The sequence below is a fragment of the Petaurus breviceps genome, unplaced genomic scaffold, assembly GCF_028583685.1.
Source record: "Petaurus breviceps papuanus isolate PSGF00001 unplaced genomic scaffold, PetGlider_PUasm1.0 138, whole genome shotgun sequence".
Lineage (NCBI taxonomy): Eukaryota > Metazoa > Chordata > Mammalia > Diprotodontia > Petauridae > Petaurus > Petaurus breviceps.
In genome coordinates, this window is record NW_027185694.1 from 13,592,240 (window position 1) to 13,615,580 (window position 23,341).

Consider the following 23,341-nt stretch of genomic DNA (forward strand, 5'->3'; position numbering starts at 1 on the left):
CGTCAAAGTAGGAGAACCAGTAGAGTGTGACATCTTGAAAATCAAGGAAGGGGGAAATTTCAAGGAGGATAGGGATTAGAAAAAAGCCATCAGATTTATAAGACTGGCATATATAGTAATAGTTTTAAGCTTTAATAGTTTAAAACTGCACTGACAATTTTGAAACATTCTGTATAGCTTTAAGGTTGGCCCAGTGCTTTACAAATATTAACTCATTTTATCCTTGTAACAACCCTGGGAGGTAGGTACTATTATCACCCCCATTTTACAAATAAGTGAACTGAAACAAACAGGGTCAACTGACACACCAAGGGTCACATAGCTAGGAAGTGTCTGAGATCTGCATTTGAGCTTGGGTCTTCCTGACTCAAGGTCCAATGCTCTATATGCTGTGCTGCCTATATCCATTCTCCAGAGTGTGACAGCACTGGAAAAGATAATGGTCAGGACCTTTTATTTTCTTTCCCTGACATTCTAAAGCATGAGTCCCCATTTAACAAAATAAAATACTCACCTTCTAAAATGGAAGGTTTAATATTTGTCTCTATGATGTCAAGCCTGTCATATTTGTAAACCTAAAAGCAAAAACTCAACAATAATAATAGGAACAATTTGAATAGACCTCTTCCGATGATAAATAAATGTTCTTTAGGAATAGCTCATTTTAGAAAGTGAACATCTTGCCCAGTGAATTATTAACTGGCAGTTTAGAGTACTGAGTTCAATAAAAACTAAGAAAAGCAAAGTTTACTCATTTCAGACCAAATATAAATATATGTTACATTAGGGCTGAGTTCATTTCAATACTCATAATGAAAGAACAAAAAATGTGAGTCTCATCTAAATATATTTCCTTGGACCCTCAGACTAAGAGCCTGAGCTCACTAGCTGCCATCAGCAGATCAAAGACTTCAGGTGATTTTCCTTCCATTTTTGCTACCTTAACTCAATACTCATCAAAACAACAGCTCTTACCAGTCTTAATGCTTCTTCCCAATTAGCTCCTTCTAACAACAATAGTACAGCTTCTTCATAGTCCTGAGAGGGAAATAAAAGGCAAGGTAATAATTTATGCATAATCTTCAACATTCAATAGCTTTCAAAAATGTTAAAATAAGTGAAATTAAGAAATTGTCAAAATTCTACAATCAAGCCAGATCAGTCTCTATACCTACTTAAAGGACAACATAAACTAGTGTTCTTAGTACTTTTTATTATCTTAAATGGTACTTAAATTGTTTTCTGTGTACTTGCTGAGAAAAAGAAGAGAGCACAAAGAACACTGGTTTGGGAGTCAGTATAGCACTAGGAAGCAAAGTGTTGCATTTCACTTCCAGATCATCCACTGGCTCACAGTGATTTGATTTACACTTCTCCAAATATACAATGGTATTTACTAAAATTTACTCCAACCTCTTTGTTAAGGATGAACAACAGAATGTTACATGAAAGCAGTAATCATAATATGTGACATTTATAGTTTATAAAGCATTTTAGATCCTTAAACTTGGTGAGGAAGATAATATAAATATCATGCTTTCATTTTACAGGTGAGTAAACTGAGGCTAAGATAGATTAACTGATTTATTTGAGATCACATAGCTATTAATCAGCAGGGCCAGGATTAGAGTCTACATTTCTTGGTTCAAAATCTAGTGCTCTATTATATCATGCTAGACATTTTGGAAGGAAATCCAAGTTATGTGTAACCATGGTATCCTAACATTGGAAGCTACAATCACAAAATATTAGAATTAGATGGGGCTGTAAAGATGACCTAGTCATTTCATTTGAGGAGGTCCAAGGAGGGGGAAGGTCCTCCTCAAAGTTACATATCTAGTTCCATGGCAAAGGAAAGATCTGAAGCAGGTCTTCTGACTCTAACTCCTGTGCTCTTTCCCTGTTTCTTCAGCTAAGCTGACATATTATAGGTGTACCTGAAAGTTACAGATGCATTCCAGAAAAGAGGGCTAGGAAGCATATTTATGTGAACTTAAATCACGGTTCTACAGCAGATCAATACCTGCCCCTCTTTTTAAGGCCAAACTATTCATTTATATGAACCTTTTTCTGTCGTTTTTGTCTACTGATTGAACAGTGTGTTCACCTACTATTTTCTTTTTAAGAAGCACTTTCTTATTGTTATCTTTTGTTTTTACACTGCTAAAATGTCTCTCGGGATTCCCTCTCAAACCCCGTCCCAATTATCTATTGTGGGATGCGTTTGGTCTTGTATTATATACAGGGTTTTCCAAAAAAAAAGTGAAGTTTTAAAATATGAAAGCTTCATGAAGAGGGCACAAAGTTATTAAAGATAAAAACTTCATTAAGACTTTTGGGACACCTGATACAAACATATCTATCTATATCTACACATATCTAAGTTGTCTATATATTTTGGATACCAAATCCTGATCTGGGAAATCTGATACAAAGACTTTTTTTCCCCATTGGACCAGTACTCCCCTTCTTAACCTAGACATGTTAATTTCTTTGTGTAAAACCTTCTCAATTTTAGGTAATTAAAATCTGTATCTAGAGTATCTTTCCCATAAGTTTTTTTTATTCAAATTTGGAGTTCTTTCCAAAGTAATTTATATTTTAGGGTTTATTGAACACTGGGTTACTGAGTTCCACTGTTTCAGCTTCTTCTTAGTCTAGTGTTTTCCACTGATCTACCTCTCAATTTTTTAACCAAATGGTTTTGATAGCCGCTGCTATATAATCTCTTTCCATTCTCAATGACTTTAGCTACTGCCATTTAGCTTTCCTCACTACCTTCTCCCCTACAATCATCCTAGAAGATTTCAACTTTCAATTCAGGCAACTCTACACTAATTATAATGACCAAGCTTGACTCCAAAGAAGAGTTTTTTGCACCTTTTTTGTAGAGGATCAATGGATATGGAATATTGCGTATGTTATCGGACAAAGTTATGTTGGTTGCTTTGGTTGAAATACTTTTTAAAAATTTTTCTTGGGTTGAACCAAGATGGCAGAGTAACGGCAACAAATCAACCAAACTTTCTCAAGCAACTTTAAAATAATGCCTCAAGTCAAATTCTGTAGTGGCAGAGTCAATAAGGTAAGAGTGAAACATTTTCTACCCTAAAACAACTTAGAAGGTTGGTAGAAGTCTGTGTCACTGGGGTGGAGGCCAGCCCAGACAGCAGGCCAGAGGGCAACACCAGTGGTGGACCTTGGAAGAAGCAGTGACAGTGGTTTCAAGAGCTCTCAGTCTAGAGACAGTAAGGTTATCAGACAGCTGGTCAGAAAGAGATTACAGGGGACTCTCTGCTGGCACTGGGTACAGTTAGTGCTGACTGGCAATTCTATTGTCCATAAATAGTTCTGGATTGCAGTTCCAAAGTGGGGAGGAGTGCATCTGGTCAGTCACAAGGGGACAGGGGCCCTGGGTGCAGTTCCACAGGCAGAAAGAGCACTAGCGTTTAAGGTCATAGAAGAGCAGGGGACCTAGTGACAGTCCCTGGGTCAAGAGGAGTGCTGGTGGAATAGCTAGGAGCTGCAGGGTAACAAGAGCCCTTCCTGGGTAAAAACGAGAGCACAGGTCTGGAGAGGTAATCACACCTCTCCCTGGATTACAACACATTGGAAACACCAAAAACTTGCAGACCCCCCAGAACTAGCTGTGAAAAAGCAGTACAAAAAAGCATGAAGCATGGGACAGTGCCTCCCCCACTCCCAAGTGAGCAGAGTTAAACTTTAACATAAAGCTGAAAGGCAAGAAATATGCTGGAAAAAATGAGCAAGCAACAAAGAACTTGACAATAAAAAGATATCATGGTGGCAGGTGAAGACTAAGACATAAACTCATAAGAAAACAATTAACTTGAAAACAGCTATAAGCAAAGCCTCAAAGGAAAAATACTAATTGGACACAAGCCCAACAAGAATTCCTCAAAGAGTTAAAGAAAAAGATAAAAGTGATAGAGAAAAATTGAGTAAAGAACTAAGACTGACAGAAGAAAATTATGAAAAGAGAAATAATAGCTTGGTAAAAGAGGCACAAAAAATAATAAAGAAAGTAACACCTTAAAAAACAGGAGTTGGCTGTGGCAGCTAGGTGGCACAGTGAATAGAGCACTGGCCCTGGAGTCAGGAGGACCTGAGTTCAAATCCAGCCTCAGACACTTGACACAAAAACTAGCTGTGGGACCTTGGGCAAGTCACTTAACCCCAACTGCCCTCCAAAAAGCAAAACAAAAAACAAACAACACAAAAACAGGAGTTGGGGGGCCGGAGCCAAGATGGCAGAGTAGAAACAGGACTTCCACATGGCTCCCACTTCCACCTCCTCCAATACATGTCAAAAATGACTCTAAACAAACTTTAGAGCTATAGAACCCACAAAGTGACAGGGGGAAACTAACCCCCTACTGAAGACAGCCCGGCAGGAAGGGTCCAGCGCAGCACACTGGGAGCAGAGCCCAGCCCTGCGTAAGCCTGAGGTTTTAGCCTCAGGGCACCCCAACAAGCCACAGCTAGAGGGACATTGGGAGAGTGGATCACCCCCAGCTTTGCCAGTTTCCAGAATTATAAACACATAAACACCAATGACAAAATAAGAGGTCGGTGGACTTTGGAAACACAGAGTCTGGGAGTGTGGTGTGGCCTCTGTCCCCCAGAGGAAGAAGTGGCTGAGGCGCAGCAGCTGCCGCTATGTGGCTGCTTCAGAGATCCTGGCCTGCAGATTGTAGGGGGACCAAGGGACCAGTCTGAGGGGTAATTGCTCTTGCTTTAACCTGCTTGGATCTGGATTGCTGAAAGGGTGGAGGTCTTAGGGTGTGTGACCAGTGAGCCAGAGCATGTGGAGGCTTCAGAGAGGGCAGCCAACTAATAGTTCCAGCAGCTGAGAAAACCCCAGCAATTTGGGACAAAGCTCCCCTCTCCAGAAGGAGAGTTCTACTGTGGCTAAAAGCTCAAAAGTCAAGTAATTGAGTGACAACATGAGCAAATGAGGGAAGCAAGGCAAGCACAGCGGTCCAACTCTGGATTCCTTTTTTTAGGGACAAAAAGGATCAAAGCATGGAATAGGAGGAAGACAATGAAGTCAGAACTTCTATACCAAAAGCTTCCAAGAAAAATATGAACTGGTTACAGGCCGCTTAAGAAGGATTTTGAAAATCAAATAAAAGAAATGGAGGAAAAATTGGGAAGAGAAATGAGAAAGATGCAAGAAAATCAGGAAAAGAGAGTCAACAACCTGACTGAAGAAAATAATACCTTAAAAATAGACTAACTCAAATGGCAAAAGAGGCTCAAAAAGCCAATGAGAAGAAGAATGCCTTAAAAAGCCAAATATGCCAGATGGAAAAAGAATCTCAAAAGCTCACTGAAAAGAATCATTCCTTCAGAATTAGATTGGAGCAAATGGAAGTTAGTGACTCTATGAGAAATCAAGATGCTGTTAAACAGATCCAAACAAATGAAAATATAGAAGGCAATGTGAAATATCTCATGGGAAAAACCAGACCTGGAAAATATATCCAGGAGAGATAATTTAAAAATTATTGCACTACCTGAAAGCCACGATCAAAAAAAAGAACCAAGAAACCATCCTTCAAGAAATTCTCAAGGGGAGGCCAGGTGGCTCAGCGAGTAAGAGCACGGGCTCCAGTGTCGGGATGACCTGGATCAAATCCGGGCTCAGATACTCAGCACCACACCCAGAAATAACTGGCCGTGTAACCTTGAGCAAGTTACTTAACCCCAATTGCTTTAAAAAAAAAAAAAAGAAATTCTCAAGGAAAATTACCCTGACGTTCTAGAACCAGAGGACAAAATTGAGGTTGAAAGAATCCATCGATCACCTCCTAAAAAAGACCCCAAAAAGAAAACTCCTAGGAATATTATAACCAGGTTCCGGAATTCCCAGATCAAGGAGAGAATATTACAAGCAGCCAGGAAGAAACAATTTGAATATTGTGGAAACACAATCAGGATAACACAGGATCTGGCAGCTTCTACACTGAGGGATCAAAGGGCTTGAAATATGATATTCCGGAGGTCAAAGGAGCTGGGATTAAAACCAAGAATCACCTACTCAGCAAAACTGAGTATCATGTTTCAGGGGAAAATATGGTCATTCAATGGAATAGAGGACTTTCAAGCATTCTTGATGAAAAAAGCAGAGTTGAATAGAAAATCTGACATTGAGATACAAGAAGCAAGGGAAGTATGGGAAGGTAAACAGGGAAAAGAAATCATAAGGAACTTATCAAAGTTGAACTATTTACATTCTTATATAGAAAAACGATAATTATAACTTATGAAACTTTTCTCAGTATGAGAATAGTTGAAGGGAATAGAAATGTGTGTGTATATATATGTATGTATGTATACATACACATATGTCTATATAGGAAGGTATATGGACAAATGAATACATGTGTGAATGTGTGTATATATGTGTACAGGTATACACACATACATGCATGCATACATACATATATATAGGAGGGCACAGGACCAACTGAATAGGAAGGGATGATTCTTAAAAGGTGAAATTGAGAGGTGAGAGAGGAATATAATGAGAGAAGATAGGGAGAGACAGAATGGGGTAAATTATCTCATATAGAAGAGGCAAAGGAAAACTGTTACAATGCAGGGGAAGAATAGGAAGGCAAAAGGGAATGAGTCAACCTTACTCTCATTAAATTTGGCTTAGGGAGGGAATGACATACACACTAAATAGGGTATCTCACCCTATAGGAAAGTAGGGAGGAAGGGGATGAGAGGGGGATGATGGAAGAGAGGGCAGGATGGTGGGGAGGGAAGTTGGAAGCACCCACTTTTGAATAGGGACAGGGTCAAAGTAGAGAACAGAATAAGTGGGGGGCGGGATGTGATGGAAGGAAATATAGTCAGTCTTTCACAACATATCCACTATGGAAATGTTTTGCATAGCTTCATATGTACAAGCTATACTGAATTGCTTATCTTCCCAGTAAGGGTGGGTGACGAGGGAGGAAGGGAAAGAATCTGGAATTTAAAGGTTTAAAATAAAATGTTTAAAATATTATTATTATTAATTTACATGTAACTGGGAAATAAGCTATAAAGGCACTGGGGCACAGAAATCCATTTTGACCTACTAGAAAGCCAGAGGGGGAATGGGGGAGGATATAGGAGAGAGCAGATTGGGGGAGGGGGTATTAAGTAGGATCACTGTTGTGGGGTGGTGGGTAGAGGAAAGATGGGGAGAAAATTTGTAACTCAAAATCTTGTGGAAATGAATGATGCAAATGAAAAACAAACATAAAATTGGCTTAAAAAAACCCCAAAAATACAGGAGTTGGCCTAATGGTAAAAGAGATACAAAAATTCACTGAAGAAAAGAACTCCTTAAAAAAGCAGAATTGGCAAATAGAAAAAAGAGGTTCAAAGGCTCACTGAAGAAAATAATTCCTTAAAAATTAGAACTGGGCAAGTGGAAGCTAATGATTCCATAAGACTTCAAGAAACAATAAAAAAAAGTAAAAAAAAAGAAAAACAAAAAAGAAAATGTGAACTATCTCACTGGAAAAACAAATGGTTCATAAAACAGAACAAGGAGAGAGAATTTAAGAATTAATGGACTACCTGAAAGCTGCGATTAAAAAAAAAAAAGCCTTGGCATCATATTTCAAAACCAGAGGGTAAGAAAGAAACTGAAAGAATCCACTGATCACTTCCTGAAAGAGATCCCAAAATGAAAACTCGCAGGAATATTATAGCCAAATTCTAGCCCTGCCAGGTCAAGGAAAAATGCTGCAAGCAGTTAGAAAGAAATTATTCAAATACCACAGAGTCACAGTCAGGATGACACAAGATATAGCAGCTTCCATGTTAAAGAAGCAGAGGATTTGGAATATGATATTCCAAAGGGTAATTCCAAAGTGTTACAACCAAGAATCACCTACCCAGCAAAACTTAATATAATCCTTCAGGGGGAAAAAATGGATATTCAATGAAATAGAGGACTTTCAAGCATTCCTGATGAAAAGACCAAAGCTAAATAGAAAATCTGATATTCAAACACAAGACTCAAGAGAAGCATAAAAAGATAAATGTGAAAGAGAAATCATAAGGGACTTAATAAAGTTAAACTGCTTACTAATTCCTAAGAATTTTATCATCATTAGGGAGTTAGAAGGAGTTCACACAGATAACAGGGCATGAATGTGAGTCAATTATGGTCGGGATGATCTAAAAAAAACTGAGTGGAAAAGGGATGCACTGGGACAAGGAGGAAGAAAAAAGTAGAATGAGAAAATTATCTCACATAAAGGAGGCATGTGAGGAAGAGCTTTTACAACAGAATGGAAAATGGGAATTGTAGGCAATGTTTGAACCTTCCTCTCACTGGAATTGGCTGAAAGAGGGAAGACTATCAGCACACACCCAGATGCACATAGAAATCTATCTTATCCAACCAAACAATAGGAGGGTAAGGAGATGACAGAAAGGGGTGTGTATGTATGAATGTTGAGCGAGGTGATAAAAAGGACACACACAGAATCAAAATAAGGAGATAGAGCAGAATCTTTTATGTTTCAGCTGAAGTAAAAAAAAGGAAAGGTAGCAATCATGGTCTCAAAGTGAAAGCAAAAATAGACCTAATTAAAAGAGATAACGAGGGAAACTTTTGTTGTTGTTCAGTCGTTTTAGTTGTGTTCGAAACTTCATGACCTGATTTGGAGTTTTCTTGGCAAAGATACTGTAGTGTTTGCCATTTCCTCCTCCAGCCCATTTTACAGATGAGGAAACTGAGGCAAAAAAGTAAAGTGACTTGCCCAGGGTAACCCAACTAGTAAGTGTTTAAGGCCAAATTTGAACTCATGTCTTCCTAACTCTGGATTCAGATCTATCTACTGTGCCATCTTTTTGGATAATAAAATCATTTGTAAATAATCACATATTTTATAAAGATAAATATCGCTAAAGGGCCTTCTTCTTAAAGAAAAACAACAGTAGCACAGCGAGTAAGAGCACTGGCTCCAGTGTCAAAACGACCTGGAGATCGAATCCCGGGCTCAGACACTTAGCACCCACCCAGAAACACCTGGCCGTGTAACCTTGAGCAAGTTACTTAACCCTGATTGCTTAAAAAACAACAACAACAACAACAACAACAAAAAAGACCTTCACGTTTTAATATGTTCTGGTTCATCAGCAAAGCAGACTGGTCACTCAAGGTTTCCTTTCCAATAAAAGCAAGATAGTGACAACCTATTAATTTGGAAGTCTCAGATTTCATATACAGTGTCCCAAAGCTACTGAAGCATAAAATTTCCCTATGCCTTTTTTTTTGCGTTACACAGATCTATAAAAGTAGTATATTGTTTCCAAATCAACCATCCCGACTGCTTCTAATACCTTCTGATTTTTTAAGCTTCAATCATCCTTTCTTGTCACCCTTATTGAATAAAAAATAACTGAGATCACATAAGAACATGATTATCTTATTTAAACACAAGCTAGTTATCCTTTTTTTTTTTGCTCTGAATAAATCACTAAATAAAAGCTAAATAACTTCAAATATGGTAATCTCATCAATATGAATTATTTGAGGTTATCTCTACAAACTCATATGTATATTCACTTTTCCCTCTGGATCTGGTCTGTATATTATGGGAAACCTGGGGTTACACAAAACTGCATGAGGCAAAAGAAAACAGAGAAAATGACAACACAAGCAGGTAGGGAGAGACACCCCGATGAATTAGTTTGAGATTTGTGGTGAAATCACATATTTTAGATAGTATTTACCTATATAACAATTTACTCTTACAATGTGCCTATATAACAATTTACTCTCCCTTATTTCCTAGTCAATAAGTGATTGTTAAAAGCACAACTATTAAAGAAATAAAAATGATACTCCTTAGCAAAGAAATAAGATATAAGTGCATTTTTCAAAGCAGACCTTTGCTCTAAAACTACTATAAAGCATTTTCAATAATGTAGAGGAATTATATTAAATTTTTGGGTTTCCAAATATCAAGTCTTTCATGTTTAGCATATTAAAGAGAGATGCTACAACATATCCCCCCAAAAGAAAAGGTCTACTGACTTTGCAAATTAGGACATAATAATTTTTTACTTTGTTGACTAAGACTGGTATAGACTGAATGTTTTTCTCCCTTTCTGGTGAAGGAAGTTAACAGGAAGGATACAAGAGGTTTTACCTGAGCGTACTGCTCCAAAACTAGGGCTGCATCACTGTGTTTCCTTTGCTCTGCTAGTTTTCCTGTAAGAAAAGGATGTCATTAACAGATGATTTGTCAAGAGAAACCTATCAGAAACCCCTCCAGTAAACTTATAATTGTATTTAATTTATATTCCTTTAATGTTAGAAAAGAGATATTTTAATACTCAATCATCTCATAGTACACAAATAAATGCCTCTATACAATGGTGTTTTATCAAGGTTTTATGAAACTAAGGACAATCTTGTACAGTATTAAAAAATAACTAATACGAAGAGAAATGAGAAAAACACAAATTCTAAACATAGCTAATTTGATTAAGGGTAACCTAATTTACTTAAACACAGAGACACAATGAATCAGAGGAACAAAAAGATAGAAGGAACTTTCTATTTCAACAGATTGATACAACATTTTCTGAAGAAAAATGTTTTTATATATCGTATCATGCATCACAAAATGATCTACTCTCAAAGTATTTATTATGCGAACATAAACACTTTAGAACTTTCCCAAGGAATGTGGATGGCTTTCCCCACCTGTGGCATAGTATTTACCTACTGTTTCAGCAGGAAAAGACTTAAGTGGCAAAACAGAGAGACAAGTTAAATTTTGCAGTTCATCTGAACTGAGATATTAATCTGCAGCATGAATTCAGATTAAGATTACTTCTATCTATCTGCCAACAATGGGAGAAAAAGCCAGAAAAAGGAATATAAAAAACAATACCTGAATCAATTTAAGAACCTAATTAAAAGTGAGAAAATGAACAAAGGATAGAGAATCTGGACGGAAGAAATCCGACGTTCATGAAGAATAAGAAAATGCTCAAAATGTGGAGGACAAAGTCTTCAAGGAAATATCTCCCTATCACTCAGAAGCTTAGACATGCAAAACATTTTCGGAAAACTCAGGAAATATCTTCCTACCTAAGTCCCTACATGGCTAAAAATTCTATGTTCTTGCTTCTTGTGAAGCAAAATTTCTTGTACCTAGAAAAAAGCTAGTTACCAGGATCCCAAGGAGAAGCTGGCAGAGGCATATTTACCTCTGTTTACCTGGGACTGTTTTAACTTAAGAGCTCATGTAAGATGGTCTTTATGACTCTAACTGAATAAAGCAGCAGTAGAACACCAGGAACAGAAGGAGATTTTATAACGCCTGGGACCACTGGAGAAGAAGCTTCCAGACAGGACACAGAGGGATTTTCAGCAGGTGGAGGAAGGAAGATGTATCACAATATTGTACACTCTAAAGACAAGTAAGTCGTGTCTCTCTAACTTCTTCCACAAAGAAGCCTTATCGCAACGATATCTCTATCCCTTTGGGAAAAAGATTACTGCCTACTACCAGAAATGTTCAAGCTGCATTTTAATATTGTCTCCTCTTACATGCCTCCAGGTGCAAGCAAGTCATCTTTCTCCTACATAGAGTCTAAGGAAAACTGATGCTTTCTCCAGATGACACAAGAATAAAATGTGCCAAAAACTGAAGAACTCTTGAAGCCATTTGACTCTAGAACTCTGTATCTGTTGGCTGTTTGGCTTGTAATTCTATACTACCAGGAATTCACTCATATATTAATTATGTTCAAAATGTGCATTTAAAAAGAATTACCAATAGGGCTATAAGAGAGGTTCATTTTTGTAGCCAGATGTATAATGATTTATAGGCCAGGATGCCAGGTTACTGCACTTGGCATTTGTTAAACTGTCCACAGATCCAGTGAAATATGTAAACTCACATATACATACATAAAAGGATGTAAAACTAATAAATGATTAAAAAAAAGTAGATGAGTGGATGGGTAGAAAGACTAACGTAGGGACTAAAGGGACAGTATGAGGCTGATATACAGGGATGAATTTGGGAGATAGGGAACTATAGGATACAAACGGAACACTTTTGCCACTACTCAAGTATCTGTTTACTGTATGACTGAAACAGTGCTTCCCAACCAGTGTTGCGGACAAAGCAGTGAGCTGAAAAGATCTCTCTTCTGTGTTATGGTATATCAGGGTTCCTTGGAGCTCTCTGGCTCCATTTATTTATTACTAATGGACTAGTTCTTAACCTGTTTATTCTGAGCCTTTCATTTCCCCACTTACTCCATAATCTACAACCTTCTTACCTCCAAAATTAGAAACTAGCTCCGTCTGGAATCATGCTGGATTTAGGTATTCTACCATTCCCAATCTTAACTGATAGCTGTGTAAATTACCTGAAAGTGTGGCCTACAAAATTAAGAATATACAAATCTGTCAAAGAAATAACAAAAAGAAAAAGGTTACGCAGAACTGGTGAAATAAATATCAAGTCTTACCTGACAGAGTTCTGCCCAGACCAGCCAACTGGTCTTTGGTATAGTTCAGCTGAGCTGCCATACAGAAGGCTTGCTGCCAGCTGCCACTGTTCACAAAAGCATCCAGGGCTTTCTCATAGGCACCAGAGCGTGCAAATATTAGTCCTGCTTGTTCAAAAAGATTCTTTTGCTTCAGGTGTTCCCCATAAACGCTACTGATATCCTAAAGTGAATTTAAGGGTAAATGAGACTACAAAAAACTCCAGCATCAATAAAATAGCCCCAATACAGGCTGACTCAGTCACATATTTTTTTTTTACCAGTCACTTGTTTAGGATGATAATATGTCTAAATAGCTTGAAGATAAACCTCAAAGTTAAGAATGGTGTTATTGCATATAATACCAGTCTAAATAATGCTACTATGAAACTCAACAAAGCCTCAGGATAACAAACCACATACCTTGTATTGTTGAGAATTTGATGGGTACAATTTCAGAGCTTCATTATATAAGTTTTTGTCCTTTATCAAGTTTAAACATTCTGGAAAATACTCAGGTCCTATGGAAATAGAATTTAAAAAAACACAGAATTTAGAATTAGAAAGGATTGTAAGGAATCATCTAATTCAATTGTACAATTAGTGAGTAATCCCATTTAGAACAGCCCTGAGAGATAAATGGATATTTGTCATCTGTTTATAGACCTCACTACCTACCTTCAAGGCCAGCCTGTTGGAAAGCTATTTACTAGGTCATTCTTCCTTCTGCTGAACTAAAATTTACCACTTTGTTAACTTACTCATTTTACTGGAGTAAAACAGTTTACTTCATACGCAGCTGAAAGATAGTGTGCTGGATGGAGATTTCAATTTCACATATCTATGTGTGGATAATATGAACTTCAATTATCATACACTTGTATGTTACATACACACAGGTATATACATCATATGTACACACATATATGAGTGAATAAATATAAATAAGGCGTCCTAAAAGTCTTACTGCAGTTAAGCTATTAAAACTTGTACTTTAATAAGTGCTCATTAATCATACCTGTGATTAATGTTTGTTGAATGAATTAATAAAAAATAAAATTGGCTTTTCCATGAACTGGGATCAAATTAGGTAAAGAGAAGAGTGAGGTCTCATCCTTAAGATCATGTCCAGAATAAATAAAAAATACTGAACAATGACAAAGGATAGGCTTAATCACAAAAGTTATACTAGAAATGAAACACTAACCCCTTATAGATGAGCCCATAAGTGAACTGCCTCAGTATTTTACAAACAGCAACTGGTAGCAAATTTTGAGAGTTTCTTTCAATGACTTTTCCTTGGCCATATCTGAAAGCTTCAGGTCCAGTTATTTCAGGGTACAATTAAAGTGGCAGCTGCTTCTCTAGGTGAAATTTTCTTCTATCTCTTCATGGTCATTGTGACTATATTCCTTGGAACTACTACCTTTACCCTGATGTGGAAGGCTGTTCATCCCTGCCAATAACCATGGAGAAAGGTAGTGAGATAACCCTGTCAAAAAAAGGAGCTTTTTTTTCTATAAACTTGCAAACTTCTGAAGCCTGATACTTCGGGGTAGGCTGGGCTCTTATAGCTCAAAGGATATGGCATTATATTTCAATCACGACTCAACAAATTTTGCTGTATGGGAGTTTCTAACATATCACAGATTATTAGAAGAGTAGGGTAATTAAGTGTTCTTTGAATCTTTACAAAGGACTTTCACAAAAACTTCCACATTAGTCCTAACTACTAAATAAGGTTTTCATTAGCCCAGGCTTTAGAACAGAGGATCTTAACTTTTTTTGTGTTATGGATGACCCTTTTGGCAGACTGGTAAAGACAATGAACCCCTTCTCAGGACAGTGCTTTCAAAAGAGTAAAGTAAAATAATATGTATAATTACAAAGGAAAACAATTATAATGAAATACAGTTTAAAAAAACGAAACAAGTATAAGTTCTAGGTCCAGGTTAAGAACCCTGAACTAGAGGATCTAGAATTCTGCATCATTTTGCTAATGTCTCTTAAAGGAGTTTCAGAGACTATCCAGTAGTGCAGCAGCATTGCTATTTCAGATTTTCCAAGGCTAGCTTTCATATTGTTTTTCTGCTAAAAATTTATATTGAAAATTGACAAAAAACTATTAAATGAAAAAAACACAGCTTCTATTACTGGCTCTTAGATATCATTTAAATGAAATTCAGTCTCTTTAAGAATGTGTAAACTTGAAGTTTTTAATCAAATACCTTTTATGAAGTCATTCATAATCAAACTGAATAGAATGAGGCAGTGTTTGTGCTAAGAAAACCTGATGTAAAGAACCTGAACCTTAACTGAAATATCTCTTTAAGGCTAATAATAAACGTTCAATGGAGTCAAAGGACATTAATGGACAATTTATGAAGGAGGAAATATAAATCCATTAATACCCATGTGAAACAAAGATAAAACTTTCTAATAATCAGAGAAATGCAAATCAAAACACCAGAAGAAAAAAATTTATAAAACCCATACAAATATTTTAAAAAGCAACTTGACAAAATACAAGAATCTTAATCCTATCATTTGACCCTGCAATTTCTGTACTAGGACATTTTTCTAAAAATGCTATAAAATTCATCTCTCAGTTAAAAAAAAATTTTCATCACTATACAAAAATATTCATTAGCTGTATCATTTATAATAATAAAAAAAATTGAAACCGTCTAATATGCAGAACAATTAGAAAATGGCTGAATAGGGAGGCTATGTGGTACAGTGAAGAGAGTACCAACCCTGAAGTCAGGAGGACCTGAGTTCAAATCTGACCTCAGACACTTAACACAAAACTAGCCATGTGACCTTGGGGAAGTCACTTAACCCAAAATGCCCTACCTTCCCCCTCCAAAAAGCAAAAAACTAGTGTTAGTACCATGAATGTTGTTTAAAAAAAAGGGGGGGGAGTGAAGGGAGGGAATATGAACATATTGGAAATGGAAAGATCCATATAAAAGACTGTAAAGCAAAATAAATGGAACTAGAAGTGAATACACACTAATTACACACGTACATATATACATACACGTGTACGTTTATGTTTGTACACAAAGTATACATACATACACACACAGATACAAATACATACAAAGAAAGAAAGTCAAAGAGTGAAACTTTAGATAGAATTGGATGGCACAGAGAATGAACATGTTAGTTTTCTGTTACCTTGCGTGTTTCTGTACTGTTTTAATGCCTTGCTTGGCATGTATATTTGATAGTCTAGTCTATTTATTGTTATTAAGTTTAAATAAAAATTTATTTTTAATGAAAATCAAGTATGTTGCTGAGTCCTATTGATTCTACCTTTGCACTATTTCCGTGGATACTGACACCATTCTGGTGCAGGTCCTGGTCACAAATGATTTCTTTTAGTAACTAGGTCTCAGCTATAAACTGACAAGATTTTGTAACTGTTTTTTTAAAAGACAATAGAACTACAAAGTTTAAGAAAGATTAGGAAGAAGATAGAAAATACATCTAATTTTCGTTTATTGTCTTCAGTTAATTTGTTCAATTATTTTAAAGAATGTACAGTATAATAATCTTGGTTTTGCATATGACTTTATTTTGTTGTATGTTTATTTTTTTATTAATGATGATTAGAGTTATAGTAAAAAAAATCGAAGTATTCAATGTCCCCTAATTAATTTTAAATAATTCAATTTTTAAAAATCTGAATTACATGCAACAACATTTTAGTAATATATTCAGCTGGTTAAAGTAAGATGTGCAGATACAGAAAATAATATAGATTTTAGATAGGAGGAATTATGATCTGCATCATATGACTTTCTTATCAATGTTATCTTTTAAAAAACCAAATAGTAAAGAAACATAACAAATATTGTCACAGACTTACCACATTTGCTGAGGTGGCCAATGGCTTTTTCATACCGTTTCAAGTGTTTATCTATTGTGTACCGTTGATAATTGATTTCCATCTTTCTAAGTGTGTTTAGAAATGGAAGATATTCTTTGGGATCCTAAAGAACCAAATAACACTGCTATATTAATTTCTCTTAAATATCAAATAATACAAGTCAATTTGGGCTCAATTTTTCAAAAATCTAAAACATTTTTACTTTTCATGCACGCACAACACATTTTACTATTTAACTAAAATTTCACCTCAGTCTCATGTCTTATTTTACAAACTAATAAAAGATCATTTCTCTCATGATATTCCTTTTGTTTTCAAATGTTATACATGAAATAAACTGATTTTTTTCTACAGAGGTGCACATTAAACAAGTCTTCAGATTTATTACTCAAGCATTAACTGAATGCCAATCTCCAAAACCACAGGGAGCCACGGAGAATTTAAGCACAACAAAAGACAGGGGAATCTGCATGGGTTAGTGGAAAGAGCACTGATTTAGAGTATAATAATAATAATAAAGAGCTAACATTAATAGAGCCCTGAAAGGTTTTCAAAGTGCCTCATGTATACTGTGTGATTCTCACAAAAGCTCTATCAGTTAAATACTATCATAACTCACATTTTGCAGATGAAGAAAGTGAGGCTGAGTTAAATAACTTGCCCCTACTTGAGACAAGATTGAAACTTAGGTCTCCCTGACTCCAAGTCTACACTCTTTCCAATAGACCACTTAGGATCTGAGTTAAAGTCCTGGCTGCTTCTTATTGTTTGTATGATTTTATCTAAATTAATTATATCTTATCCCCAGTTTCCTCATATGCAAAGTGAGTGGACTGGACTAAATAACTTCTCAAGTCTCTATATTAGCTCTAAATCCGATGAACCTCTATGGTCCTTCTCCTCAAGGTCATCTCATTTGGCTAAAGGACAAGATCCAAAGAGCTTTCACTGATGGGTCACTGACAACTTGGAGAGAGCTAAGCAGTGGAATACCCAAGGAACTTAAGCTTGGCCCAATCCTGTCCAACATTTTTATTCATGACTTAGATGAAGGCACAGATGGAATACCTGTCAAATTTGAAAAAGACATGAAGCTTGAAGCCATAGCTAATTAGATGACAAAAACTGAATCCAAAAAAATCTACATGATAGAATAATGAGCTAAACTGACAAAGAAGAAATTCAACTTAGATATATATAAAGTTCTCTATTTGGGCTGAAAACTTCCGCTTCACAAAGGCATATGCGGACAGAGGGGAAGCTCAACAGTGTGAGATGGTAGTTAATGTGACTGATATTTATGTGATACTTCAGGGTTCTCAAAGCACTTTACATATGTTAACTCATTTTAATCCTCACAATGACCCTGTGAGGTAGGTGCTACTATTACCCCCATTTTATAGATGAGGAAACTGAGGCCAAAAGAGGTTGAGTAACGTGCCTAGGTTCACAAGGCAAGCAAGTATCTGGGACAGGAGCTGAACTCAGATCTCCCTGACTCCAAGTCCTGAGCTTTATCCACTTTGCTACTTAGTTTAAAAATTATTGCTATTCTAGGCTGCATTAAAAGAGGTAATGGCTACTATGAGGTGGACAGTGAATAGTTCCACTGTATACTGTTTTAGTATACGTATGTATACTATACTATAGCCACATATGTTTAGTTCTGGGCAACATGTTTTAGGAAAGACACAGAGAAGGCAAAGCATGTCCAAAAGACAGTAACCAGGGTGTTGAGAGAACTGGAGAATATTCCATATGAAGACTGGTTGAAGGAGCAGAGGATAATTAGCTCAGAGAAAAGAAGATAGAGATAATATGATAGTTGTTTTCAAATATTTAAAGACTCTGAGCGTAGAAGCATTTCACTTTCATCTGTGTCCACAGTGCACACAGCAGGTACTTAACTGCTGGCTGCTATTGCCATCCTTGCCTGCAGAGGACCAATGACTAGAAAGTTGCAGAGAGGAAGATTTAAGCATTAGGTATGGCCTAAGAGTTGTCTAATGGACTGGAGAATGGAGAGAATGGGATGTACCTCACTGGGAAGCCTTTAAGCAGTTTTGGAAGTCACAGGTTTTAAGGCGATGGTCCCTGAAGCTTTCCTTCCAACTTTTAGATTCTCCAGTGCCTCTACACCATGCAGAGCTAATGAGTAATTCATTTAGGTCCTCCCTGGCAGGGCACACTCACTTAATATAAATGGACCATTTGTACTTAACTTGGGAAAAAGAAGTAGAGTATATTTATTACGTGCTTTGAAGAAGTTAGAAAAATGTGGGTAAATTTTACTCAAGGTCTTTGGCTCACATACAAAAGCAAAAAGTACCTCAGGAATCAGTAACATTAGCTTTACAAGAAGCCATAATTTAATCCAAGTAAAATCTGGGAACAGTAAGAAATCGTCCTTTCCATTTTTCCAGAATGGCATACAGCATGCATATGCTTACTTAGCAGTAATGATACTTTATCTACTATTTTGAAAAAATTCTTGAATTTTGTCATCTTTATCAATTTTTTTTTGGAATAAAAGTTCAACTACCACTATCAAGGTAAAAGGGATAAAAAAGACATAAAAACAAAAAATTATCGTTATTATTCATACCTTCTGTGACTTCTCAGCTACCATTAGCACCAAGTCAAAGTCATATGTCCCTAAAGAATGGTCATACAATTCATTGACATCCACCAAAAGCAGTAAGTATTTTAAAGCTTCCTCTGCACTCACAGCATCAGGAGAAGATGGAGCATTTCCTATAATAATTTAAAAATATGCAAGTCAACAGAGTAAAAGACAACTATAACTATGTTGGGGCTACTACTAAATTTTATGCTAATATGTCACTACACTAATCATCCTCTTAAAAGAAAATCTCACTGAAGAAAAAAATGTATACAAGCACACCCAGAAAGGCAACAAAAATATCAAACACACTAGAATTCTATACAAGATAGATTTGGAGAAAAGCATAGCCTGTATTTTGAGCAGTAAAGTAGCATTATATTTTGACAGAGTCGACATTGTCTGAGCACAAATTTTTTCTACCTTCTGCATATAACCTGCAACACTACCTCTGCCCTCCCCCTTTCCTAGCCAATTCCCTCCCATACACATGCATTACATTATGATAATTTACTGTTATTTAAAAAATAATTTTAGCTTTTTTCTTATGCCAATGACATAGTTCCACAGAAAGATGTATAGCAAATTAAGGATGCATCAAAACGGTCACATTAACACATTGTTATTGTACCTTGAAGCTCATGGACCTTCTGCAGGACAATTTCTAGTTCTGGTTTAGTCTTTTTTATGTGAGAAGTCAGTATACAAAGGCAGTACCTGAGACGAAAAGAGGAAAAAAATAATGAAATTCATTTCCTCTTGCTGTTAATTAGCATTACTAGAGCCTTCATTTGACTTTTTACTCAAAAAGATCTTATGTCTTCTCCTTTCTTTTTTCTTTGCTTTTTGGAAGGGGGAGGGCAGGGCAGTTGGGGTTAAGTAACTTACCCAAGGTCACACAGCTAGTTTTTTGTGTTAAGTGCCTGAGGTCGAATTCGAACTCAGGTCCTCCTGACTCCAGGGCCAGAGGAGCTCTATTCACCTAGCTGCCCCTTCTCCTTTTTTTAGGTATGAAATGAAATACTAGTATTAAAAGTTTGCCTATGGTAAAATCATGTTTATCTTTAATCAGTATTGAGTAAGGTAACTCAGACACATTCTGTAAAGTTTAATGTATTATTTTAGTGACTGTAATCTTATAAAAAAACTGAAATTTGTCATATACAGGATCACTAATTTTCAAAGGACTAGACTGTACTAAAATATGATTTGACACCAAAATCATAAAAATTTTTTTTATGATTCAAAAACAACTTCAGAATCTCTCAGTGAGTCAGTTACCATTATAAACTTCAAATAACATTGTCTAATACTGTCAAATGCTAAAAATGATAGAATGGAGTGGCTCTGGGTATGTACTTCATTACATACTCTGGACATTACTTTTAGGAAAAAATTCCCGATATATTTTTCATTTTGATGAGAAAGAAACAACAAACAGAATGCTGTAAAAAGTTTCGTATTACCCCTACAACATAACTCTTCCTGCCTCCACAGTTCCTCCTTTAGTTAACCTTGAACAATTATCACCACAATGAACATGCTGAAATACTATTTTGCATAAGCCTCTCAATTGTTTAAATACTTCCTACTTAACCCTACAACTACCTTTAAGAAGTTTAAACTCCCTAACCAGGCAGTCTTCTTTAAACTCACCTTAACCTACCTATCTAGTCTATGCTCCACTATTTTCCTATACCCTTTTTGTACTTCTGCTGGTTTATACTTCACTATTTTCATACATCCTTTATGTATTTCTGCTGGCTTATTCAAGAAGTCTAGTTCTTTCCTGACTATCCACTCCTTAGTTCATACTTTCCTACTTCCTTACTGTCTTCCAGTTTCCTCCAAGTTCTTAACTCTTTCAAGGTCCAGGTCAAGTTCTATCCCTCTTGTGAAATCCTTCTGGGCCACTTAATTAAACAATAATTTATAGGATTTATAGTCTATGTCATTCATGTGGCAATTAATTATATACTTCCTGGTAATGTGTCTTGTACCACTACTTTGTATTATTATTCACAAGTACCTATCTTGCCAAGATATTTGCAAATGGATTTGCAAATATCTTGAAGGCAGGGATGATGATTTATACTTCTATTTTCCATGAAACCTAACATGTAAGAATTGTTCAATTAGGATTGCTAATTGTAAAGATTGGTTCAGATCAAAAAAATTCTCCCCTCCCAAAATAAATGATCTTGTTTTACTATATTTATTTTGAGAAGATTTAAAGAGCAAAATCTGAAGATGAAAAATATGCCAATATCCCTTCATTTAAAGTTCTATTTGAGTTCACTATCTTGTCTTCAAGACAGTCATGACACTATTCCCCATGGTGTAATAAATCATCTCATATTGATACAATACTTCCAAGTTAACAAAAGCAATACAACAATTTTTGAGATAAAAAGTGTATTATTCTCCTCATTCTCCAAATTAGAATATTTGGGCCCTGAAAGGTTGAGGACTTTAACTCAGGTCTTTTGATTACAAGCCAAGGGTCTTTTCTACAATCACTGTATTTCCTCTTATGGTAAAATACAAATGCAAATTTTGAACTAGATTCTAGGGTATACAGTCCTCGTTTTCCGGTAGACCTCTCCTTCCCCTCCCCTCCAGGGGCTCCATATGGCTCTGCAGCCCAGCTTCAGTGCTTTGTGCCTCCTTCCACCCCCATAGCCAGAGCAGCTTTAAAGCCTGCAGTGGAGGTCCAGTGTATGGGGTCCTGAGGTTTGCCTGCCAGGGAGCTGAATTTGTGTAATGCAAATTTACATAAAGCGAGAATTGTCTGTATACACAAAACACAACAGTGACCTCCAATTTTGATAAACATCAAAGCTATAGAAGCATAATTCCATGTTCCTGCTATTTCATAATTTCTCTTAACATAGAGTATACATACTTGTGAGGATTTATGTTCTGCATGGCTACTCTCATGGCATCACAGATAAGGTCTACTTTTTTACCCTCAGGACCTCTGGTCACCTGGATACTGTTAGCAACTGGAGAAGGGTACATAGTCTTTGTAAAGTCTTCTTCCCTGAAAAAAAAAAAAGAGTGTGTGCATATATACATATGTGTATTGAAATATCACTAGTTGAACCCCCCCATAAATCCAGTTATAATTTAAATCCAAATGTGCCTAAGTAAAACAATGAAAAAAACTGCAAGGACCAACAGTACAGTTCTAAAGAGTAAAAAATCTGGTATCTATCAAAAATTCCAAATGCAAATCCTAGCTGTTCATTCATGTCCCCAAAAGAAGTCATTCAAATTTATTTCTATTCCTAATGACATAAAAATTAAGAATCATTGTTCAAAGAGAATCACAGGCTCTTAGAGATCACTGTGTATGAGTTCCCACCTCACAGACATTCCCTCTAAAATATCTCTATTAGCCTTTGTTTGAATACTTTAAGGGACAGGGAAACAAGTTACTTTATAGCCCATTCCATTTTTGAACAAGTTCTAACTAATAAAAATCTTGAAAGGAGGAGGATAAAAAAAAAATCTCCCAATACTTACTTCAATTCTGTGAAAAACAGGTTGATATAATTTACAGAATCAATCTGCTTTACAAAGGTTTCCACATTTTCAAGAAATGCCTGACAAAAAAGCAAAAATATTTCAGTTTATCAAATAAACAAACATAAAAAGATGGTAAACAAAAGGAAGACATGTTTAGAGTTAATTAACTTCTGCCCTGAAATGACTCCATAATATGTAAACATATAATTTAAAAACAATTTTATGTATATTCTCTCATGATTCAATAATGAAAGCATTCAAGGTCAGTTTTAGTTCTTTGAAAATTTTCCTCATTATTTTTCTTCTCTCATTTCAGCCTTAATTGTTTCTTTTCAAGATGGAAGATTTAAGTGTAGGATGGAAGTGAGCTGTTATTCCTTTATGCATTTGTGGAAGGTATATATGAAAATATTAGAAATTTAACATTTACCTGTGGATTATGGTCATGAATTAGATTTAGATTAATTCTCAGTTTTCTCATACATTCAAATGCTTCTTTAAACATAAGTCTGTGGTAAGATTAAAAAAAAAAGTGGAAAATATATATTTCAGAAAAACTCATTTCATTGGAATCAGAATGTTTTTACTATTATAAAAAAATTTACAAGTTATTTCCCATATGCAAAAAAAATGAATTTCTATCACAAGAAGGTAGTAATGAGTTTCTACTTCCAAGAGCACAAAATTTTAAAAACCAAGTGTGAGAGTTCATAAGACTTCTTAAAATGTTGTAGGGA

General features: G+C 35.9%; 1 protein-coding gene across 1 annotated transcript in view; it reads right to left on the reverse strand.

Moving 5' to 3' along the window:
- Positions 1-23,341, reverse strand: part of ELP1 (elongator acetyltransferase complex subunit 1) — a 77,808-nt gene that overhangs the window by 7,830 nt on the left and 46,637 nt on the right. Inside the window, exons 21-31 of the mRNA XM_069105943.1 lie at positions 23,035-23,113; positions 22,602-22,681; positions 21,979-22,116; positions 19,705-19,790; positions 19,056-19,204; positions 16,430-16,553; positions 12,976-13,073; positions 12,535-12,736; positions 10,191-10,252; positions 976-1,038; positions 515-575 (exon numbers count right to left, since the gene is read on the reverse strand). Coding sequence (XP_068962044.1) covers positions 515-575; positions 976-1,038; positions 10,191-10,252; positions 12,535-12,736; positions 12,976-13,073; positions 16,430-16,553; positions 19,056-19,204; positions 19,705-19,790; positions 21,979-22,116; positions 22,602-22,681; positions 23,035-23,113 — 1,142 coding nt within the window. The remainder of the gene's footprint in view (positions 1-514; positions 576-975; positions 1,039-10,190; positions 10,253-12,534; positions 12,737-12,975; positions 13,074-16,429; positions 16,554-19,055; positions 19,205-19,704; positions 19,791-21,978; positions 22,117-22,601; positions 22,682-23,034; positions 23,114-23,341) is intronic.